Raw genomic sequence first — 9,000 nt, 5'->3', positions numbered from 1 at the left:
GTAACAGAGTACGGTCACGTGGTCTTTCAGACACTACAGAATCATTTTGGGAAATATTTCCACTCGGCAAATCATGAGGCCAAACCATTGTTTACGGAGCAGTCGCTCGGGGTGCCCCGTGGGAAGTGTAGTTCCGAAGCAAAGTCTGTACGATGTTACTAATGGGCTGAAGGACTACAACTCACAGGGTGCCTTGGCAACGCCTATGCGTCACGTGGAATCCGGCAGCCAATGAATGCGCTGAATCCAGTTAGCTATCTAGAGGCTGTGTCTCCAGTCCAAGTAGCTGGGTAAAGGTAAGTGCTCTGGGGCAGTAGTTGCAGCTGTGGCTGTAGGGTGTGTGTCCCCCTGAGCCTGCAGCTCAGGGGGAGGCGGAACAGCCGCGATTAGTGTCAGACTTTGGTGTGATGGCACAGAAAGACCCTGCATTATCAGTTTGTAACCTGATATCCTCTGCACTGCTATTCTTTTCTGTGTGTATATAGGAGGGGAACTGGGGCTGAAATATTGTACTTATTTGCCTTTAAATCTGTGTTCCCCTGTGTTTGAATTGAATGTGACCTAATGTCTGGGGCGGAAACATGTAAAGGATCTTATCAGTGCACAGTTATTACCCCCCCCCCCCCTCAACCAAGACAGCTCATTAAAGGGCAACTCTGCCTAAAAACTTTTCTTTTTAGCGTGTGTGAGAAAATGTAATTCTAAGCAATAATTATTCAATGGTGTCATTAATATTTAATGCAGTATTTTTTTTTTTTTATCCCCTTCTGTTCTCTGGAAACGTTTCAGCTGAAGATAGTTCTCCTTCAGGTTCATCCATCAGCTGGCTGCTGCCACATGGTACAGTAGTGCAGTGACTGTTAACAGCTAGGCAGGTACTGTATTCCTTAGCAATTGTATAACAGAAATGAATTAGATTTGATTTGATTATACAAAATAAAAGCGGGGGAAAGGGGGGTGGAAATCACATTAGTAGGGAGATAAAAGGAGGGCAAAGAGTTCATTCTGTGGTTACTTAAGGTCCCCATACACTATAAGACGGGTGGGCGATATCGGGTAGGAAGTAACTTAAAAAAAAAAATAATCCGATCGTTTGGCCCTGGGGCCAGACTATCGAATTACATTTGCAGCCATGGGGCAGTCGGTTCTGGGACCGCATCAACGAGCCGATGCGGTCCCCGATCCGACTGAATTTTCTAACCTGGCCGATCGACATCTGGCCAATTTCAGGCCAGATATCGGTCGCCCAGGCCGCTCGGTTCTGCCCATACACGGGCCGATTAGCTGCCCAATCGGTCCAAGGGACCCATATCGGCAGCTACTATCGGCCTGTGTATGGGGACCTTTATTTACAGTTAGATCTTTTCAGAAGACACAACAGTTTCCCTTAAGCCGTGTGAAAAGGGGTTTTCTATGGGGAAAAGTGTGAAGTTGTTTTATTCTATCCCAGAAGTGGTTAGGTTCACAAGCTTAAAAGATGGTGCCAGTAAACGGTTGGATACCTTTTTGAAAGTGGAAAAATACATGGACAGCTGGATGTAGGTAGAATTTATCTGAGCAGATTTTTTTTTTTTTTTCAACCTCAACTACCATGTTATTATATGTGTATCATACACTGAAGGCACACACAGGTCCATCAGCAGCTCTGTGTTTTTATGTCCTTGCAGCTTGCATATATGACTCAGTTCAGATGTCCAGCCCAAGGAGTGGCCCACACTGATCCTTACATGCACCCACTGATACTCTGACACTTTAATAATGGTATTGCACAGTTTGTGAGAAGTTCAGAATTCACTGTAGAGCTTGTGCCAAGAGCATCTCGTGGTGAGTGTGGCACTGCGCAGTCCAGTAGCAGGCAAGCATGCAACTGCTAGGTCTTTTTTATAGGTGTACAGCCAGGCACACATGTACATGGGAGCACAAAGGAGTTAAATTACATTGTTACCCAGCAGAGTAATGAGTTTATTCTCTGGGGCAGTAACCTACATTATGTAGTAAATTCTGTCATACTAAAAATGCACCCACCCCTTTCTTGAACCTATTTTATTGTATTGTCTCTGCTATTATGACTCCCCCTGGCGCTGCATTCCACAAATTTAAAGGCTCTTTTTGTAATACATTAATATATTACACAGCCAAACAATACATTTTCTTTCCTTTTTAACAAAAGGAGTGCACCATAATTGCCTGAGGCACACAGGGAGTATTCTCTATTGATGTTTTCCAGCTGGTGGAAAAGTTCCTTATTGTAGCCAGTCATGTAGCTCAATGGAGTCCACCTGTCACCTACCCCAAAGCCCAGAAGAACCAAAACATATTAAAAAGTATATAAATGGTGCTACTCTTCAAATACATATTTTATTAATATGTTCATATATTTCTGTATGATTCAATTTTAGCAAATATGGATTCTTCTGTCTTGAGAAGTATCAATGTGAGGCCATCCCTGTCTCTCTGAGGATTGTGGGCATCACCAAGAAAATTGCAGGTACATTGCTGTAGGAATGTCTGCTAGATATCTAATTTTTGCATTTGTAAAGAGCCCTTAAAGGAACAGTAACACCAAAAAATGAAAGTGTTTAAAAGTAATAACAATATAATGTACTGTTGCCCTGCATTGCTACAACTGGTGTGTTTGCCTCAGAAAGACTACTATAGTTTATATAAATAAGCTGCTGTGTAGCCATGGGGGCAGCCATTCAAAGGAGAAAAGGCACAGGTTACTTAGCAGATAACAGACAAACCCCCATTATATGGGGCTTATCTACTAGTTATCTGCTATGTAACCTGTGCCTTTTCTCCTTTTTTCCAGCTTGAATGGCTGCCCCCATGGCTACACAGCAGCTTATTTATATAGTAGCTTTTCTGTAGCAAAAACACAATTTTTTTGCAGAGCAACAGCACATTATATTTTAATTACTTTAAAACACTTAAATTTTTTGATGTTACTGTTCCTTTAAGGCAGTGGCATACAGGGAGATGTGTTGCTCACGTCCAAATCTGCGCGAATCTCCCAAAAATGACTTGTCATTGAATGACATTACAAATGCTGCAAAGAAAAGTTAGCACTCACGGCGATCTGGCTTAATTGCTGGAAAATCCCTCCGGGAGGTTGGGCCTGCCAAGAGGTAGAACTTCAGTAACAACTTCCATATTCACACAGCAATCTGCACCATCCTTGTAACATAAGTCTGTGACATTGCATTACTTCACATCTGATCGCCTTGTGACTGACTGACTCTTTTGGGAGCCTTTACACTGTAGTGACTGTTCCTGCTGTTTCTTCCAGCACCTAGTTCCGTACCAGGACACCTCTGTTCACGGAGGAGAGGGGCTTTCCAGGGGAGAAGCCGAAAAAGCTACACAATGATGATATAATGGACCATTTAAAACCACTCGGCTCTCTAGGTACATTCTTTGGCTTTATCGGAAAGGTCCTTAGGTTTAATTGGAGTGCACATAAAAATAGTTACAGCTGTGAAAAGCTTCTGATAATCTGTGCACCTCTAAATGACTACATACACATTCGAATATGCAAAATTGCTATTAAGAGCTTTGTCATTATAACTATTTAACTGTCAACAAAGCAGAATCTGTAGAATTCCAGCAACAAAGGGTTAATATTTCCTGATTACCTTCATATATGGAAACACGAGTTTGCTAGGCAACGCACAGATTAACGGGTTTATCCCTCCATACCAGGGATCCCAAACCTTTTTCACTCATGAACCACACTGTTGTAAAAAGTGTTGGTGAGCCACACAAGAATGAAAAAAGTTCTTTAGGGGTTCCAAATAAGGTCTGTGATTTGGTAGCCCCATGTGGCCTGCTGGCCTGCAGGAGGCTCTGTTTTGAGTAAAACTGTGTCTCTGTGCTTCCAAAAATTGTCTCCCAGCCAGAAATTTAGAAATGTGTGCCTTCTTTAAGGCCCCTGGCCACGTCAAAGGGAGTGGTAAGTAACCACCTCTCCTAAATATATTCAATTGCTGGCTTTTAATGCCATCACTAAAAAAAAAAGGATTAAAAGGTTACAGCATTCATTAAGCTCCAACATACTCCACAGAGTTGTACAACAGAGGGGTATATGTATGAATCATTCAGTTTACATACAAAAACTGACAAATGCAGGTGGACCCTGCTCACAATCTAAGGCTTAGATGATGACCCACAGATGAGGAAACTATTACACATTCAGGAGATCTACTGTTCAGTTGCCTCTTATTTTTTCTCCTGCCCAGGTTTTGCTGGAGTCAACCTAGATACAGTATTAAAGACGGAGGAAAGAAAAGTCCCATGTTTGAGTGATTTTCAGAATGGTGAAACAAAGCAGTTGCCTGGAAGCTGTGGGCACAAAATAGAATCATCGGCAGTGGCTCCAATAAAAGACAAGTGTGCAGAAGATTTGCATAGGGATAGTTTACTGGGGAATCAGATGAATCAAACAAAGGAATCCTGTGTGGGAAATGTACCAGCAGCCCAGGAAGGAGAACCAGTTGGGAGCCCTCGGCAGGAACCCTGTAGTATAAAGCGGTGTATGGAGGATTCCCAGGAGAAGAGAGAGAAGACACCACCTCCTTCCTTTTCTGCTGGTAACTATCAGTTTTATTATGTTGACATTTCTTTCAGCAATACCCAAAACATGATACCCACCCAAACCTTCTTACTATGTCACATATTGGATGGCACAGAATTACATTACATAAATAAAATAATGCACAAAACCACGTATCAGCATGATTGAATTTTTCTCTGGATTAATGTGATGAGCCAATCCCCGAAACAGTTAGTGAGATTACCTGCCTTTTGAAGAGCAGGATAGGGAGCAGTTGCAAACTATAAAGTGGCCTTTTAGCCATTTACCTTAAAGTTTTAGGGATATTTTAGCTGTCACCAAATGACCTAAATTATAAGGTCAAAACAGATTAGAGCTGAACTATTTATTTATCCTTTTTTTTTTTTTTTTTTTTAGCCAATTGTAAGCAAGAAGACTCTTACACATCTGGGCAGTCCCCAGACTGGACCGTGAGAGAGTGCATAGTAAAGGATGAATATGAGTGGGACTCATGCCAGCAGGATGACTCTCCAGAGAACTGGATGCTACCAAATCACTTTAACCAAGGGGATTATGTACATCGTAACACGGTGGAACATGTAGAGCATTCATTCAACCCTGATAAAGGTGGGGAAAGCTGGGGCTGGAGTATTCAAGAGCAAAATCAGAAGCAAAGACTTCAGCTGACAAACCCTGAAGAATATGGACATTATGTGTGTAGTGCATGTGGTGACAACTTTAGTGATAAAGAGGAGTTTGTAGTTCATGCCTGCAAAGCAAAGTTGTACATGTCGGCTCCAGAAAATTTATCATGGGGTTCACATTATGTTACCAACCTGATAGGTCCCAATGGAAAAATGCTGTTTGTCTGTGGCGACTGTGGGAAGAGCTATGCTTACAGGTCCCATTTTATTATACACCAGAGGTCGCATACCGGCGAGAAACCTTTTCCATGCACAGAATGTGACAAGTGCTTCACTTGCACGTCCCACCTTATAGCGCACCAGAGAACTCACACAGGTGAGCGGCCATATGTATGTCCTGAGTGTGGGGAGAGTTTTACACAAAGCTCTACGCTGATTATACACCAGAAAATACACACTGGGGAGAAACCCTATGAGTGCAATGAGTGCCCGAAAAGTTTCTCTCGTCACTCCCACCTTGTATTGCATCAGAGGACTCACACAGGAGAAAAGCCCTATGCATGTACTGAGTGTGGGAAAAGGTTTAGCAGCCTCTCCAATCTCACTGCCCATCACAGGACTCACACGGGAGAGAAGCCATATCTGTGTGTAGAGTGTGGGAAAGGGTTTACCCAAAGCTCAGCTCTGGTTTTGCATAAGAAGATCCACACAGGAGAGAAACCTTACGAATGCAATGAATGTGGGAAAAGCTTCAGCCGCACTTCTCATTTGACTCTGCACCAGAGAACCCACTCTGGGGAACGGCCGTACGTGTGCCTAGAGTGTGGCAAAACCTTCCTTCGGAGCTCACATCTTGTCTTGCACCAGCGAACTCACACAGGAGAGCGGCCGTATTCTTGCAATGAATGTGGAAGAACCTTCACCCAAACCTCTCATCTTGTTAAACACCAAAGATCTCACACTATAGAAAGGACACAGAGCCCCCCAAAGGGTGAAACCATTTCACCAATGAGGACAGCCAGTTAAGTTATTCAGTCTTTGCTGCCCATAATTCTACAGAGGAAGTTTATAACCGTTTTGGAACTATCCATTGCGTTTTCCCTGAGTGCAAAAACACTTGATACCTTTGCTAGTTTTACTGTTGAGAGAAAATCGTAAACAATAACATAAACAAGGAGACATTGGTGCAATGCTTTAATTCCCTTCAGTTACGCTCAATAGCTGAATTGCCCTTCTATATTCAGATAGTTGAATTGCCCCCATGGGAATTTGAAATTTGCAGCCAATTCCAAAGTGGAAGTTTATAAAATTAATGTCGGGAAAACGGATTAATGCCTTAAAATTTACTGTGGTGTTCTATGACCATGTATAGCCCACAGGCTATAGTTATACAGGTTTGTACTACTCATGAATTATAATGAGTAATGTATAATCTTCTGTTAGTTATAAGGCCACATATAGGGTAATATTTTTGAACAACTATGTTTTACATATGGATTATGTACCCTTTATTACATAGGAATATTAGAAATTACCATAACGATATGAAGGTTTGAGGCTGCAGGCTAAGTGCTTTTATACAGGTCATAAAAGATACTCTTTTATAACAAGGAGTATATTTTTATTTATTTTTTGTTATACACAAACTTTGAGTCATGTGACACAAGGGATATTACTAAACAGCTTTTATATGTAATGTGCTGTACATATAAGGAATCACTACTGCTAATACATATGAATTTGCACTAAGTTTGCCCAGGTTCAGTAACCAGTTAAGACTAGTTATGAGCAAATCTGTCCCATTTTGCTTCACTGAAAAATTAGCAAATCTTTCAAAAATTTCTCGAAACGGCGAAAATGTCACGCTTCAAAATTTGTCGCCCGCGACTATCCTTTTGACGCCCTGAATCCATGCCTGGCAAAACATTTTGCCCATCACTAGTTAAGATATTTGCTTTTGACCGGTAAATTTTACCTACCAATTGGTTGCTCTTGGGGATTAGATATGTAACAAACTTTATACCCTTTATTACATAAAAACTATTAGACGTTAGAGCTCATTTACTATTTTTTGGGCCAGACAAGCATTTCCTGCTGTTACAACAACAACAACAAACATTTGTAAAGCGCTTTTCTCCCGTGGGACCCAACTGTTACATAACCACATGTCTGAATAATCCCCATTAAGTGCCCATTGCCAATAGCCGATGGCAGAAACCTGCTTACTAAACCTGGTGGCTCATCCTTCTACTTTTAATCTATAGCACCACTTGATAGGCAAAAGGGTTTTTTTAGACAATTACATGAAATAACACAACAGGTATACCCCCGTTTTAGAGTTTTTATCTGTGAGGAGAATGACTTCAAGGACCTTGTTTTAAAGGGGTTGTTCACCCTTTTACTTTTAGTATGTTATAGAATGTCCTATTCCTGGCAACTTTGCACTTGTTTTTTTATTATTATTTTATAGGTTTTTAAATAATTGCCTTCCTCTTCTGCCCTTTTTCCAGCTTTTAAATTGGGGTCCCTGACTCCGGCAGCCAAAAATTTTTGTTCTGTGAGGCTAAAATGTTATTATTATTTGTGTTTTTTATGTAGGCCCATTACTATTCATACATCCGTATCTCATTGAAGCCACTGCCTGGTTGCTATTAAGAGCTGCTAAATAACTGAAAAAACATAAAACAAGAGCAATTGCAAATTGTCTCAAAATATCAATGTCCACATCATACTAAAAGTTAATTTAAAGGTGAACTACCCCTCACTGTCAGTGTCTTATATTTTCTTTAAATAACAGTATTGCACTAGGCAACCAGTCTGTGCACATTTCACTGGTATTCAGTTTTTCCTCTGTACATAACATGAGCCTTTGTTCATGCGATTGTCTTGCAATGCACTCTAATGTGTTTCCAGCTCACAGAATAACTTCTAATTGGATAAACTCCATTCTGTGGGTTTGTACTCATGGCAATGGTGATCAGTGCTGAACCACAGGGGAAAAAAAAATAGTGTTCTGCATTGGTGTATTTCCCATGGTTCTACACCCATATGGTCAAGGCAATGCATTGAGGTGCACAATATTGCATCTGTGTGTGCACATTGTAATGGGTCCATGCCCTGAGAGCAAAGCCATGGAAGTGACCTCTATAGCCATTTTTTTGAAGTGGTGTAAGCCCTAGGCGGTTTCATATATAGTAGTGTGAGTGTTTGACCCGTGTGACATAGTAAAAATCCATTTCAGTATTTCTAGTGGAAATTTTTTGTAAGCTAACAGACACTTGTGTCACTGTGTCTTTCACATTAGAAATAGAACAAACGGAATGTTGGTGAACAAATAATCGTGCTGTACCGAATACACTGGCCACACGTATGGAAACCATTCTAACATTTGTATTAGGGCATGTGCAACTTCATTTTATTTTACTGTTCCTGGAGTTATTTCCATGTATAAATCCAAAGACACTAATATTTATATATGCACACAAAATAAAATGTTGTAAAAATATAACTCAATTCCTTGCAGATGGGCTTTATTGCTGAATACTGAGGCACACTTGTTTGAGCTATTCTTATAACTGGCATACACGCTAAGATCCGCTTGCTTGGCGAGGGCGCCAAGCGAGCGGATCTTCTCCCAATATCCCCACCTACTGCGCTATTCTTATAACTGCCATATATGCCAAGATCTGCTTGCATGGTGAGGTGGTCAAGCAAGCAGATCTTCTCCCGATATCCGCACCTACGGGTGGGCGATATCTGGCTAAATCGGTTGGGTATAGGTGTCCGCCGGTTCGGGGACCAAGC

The 9,000-nt window shown here is 41.4% G+C and overlaps 1 protein-coding gene across 3 annotated transcripts; it reads left to right on the top strand.

The window, feature by feature from the left end:
- The first annotated feature begins 204 nt into the window (after nt 1–204).
- znf883l (zinc finger protein 883-like) lies at nt 205–8,709 on the top strand. 3 transcript variants are annotated; one of them, XM_004917316.4, is made up of 6 exons: nt 205–296; nt 790–875; nt 2,400–2,488; nt 3,290–3,408; nt 4,239–4,589; nt 4,970–8,709. In XM_004917316.4, exons 4-6 carry the CDS (start codon nt 3,378–3,380, stop codon nt 6,220–6,222), a joined length of 1,635 nt encoding a protein of 544 aa, XP_004917373.2. In that variant the 5' UTR covers nt 205–296; nt 790–875; nt 2,400–2,488; nt 3,290–3,377; the 3' UTR covers nt 6,223–8,709. The 3 variants fall into 3 exon arrangements, with proteins under 3 accessions (XP_004917373.2, XP_031747395.1, XP_031747394.1); XM_031891535.1 differs by lacking the exon at nt 790–875 and having other exon boundaries at nt 233–296; XM_031891534.1 differs by lacking the exons at nt 205–296; nt 790–875 and having other exon boundaries at nt 1,977–2,488.
- The last annotated feature ends 291 nt before the right edge of the window (nt 8,710–9,000 follow it).

Source organism: Xenopus tropicalis, chromosome 8, assembly GCF_000004195.4.
Source record: "Xenopus tropicalis strain Nigerian chromosome 8, UCB_Xtro_10.0, whole genome shotgun sequence".
Lineage (NCBI taxonomy): Eukaryota > Metazoa > Chordata > Amphibia > Anura > Pipidae > Xenopus > Xenopus tropicalis.
The sequence above is the reverse complement of the archived record's forward strand: the minus strand, read 5'-3'. Positions and strand labels throughout refer to the sequence as shown.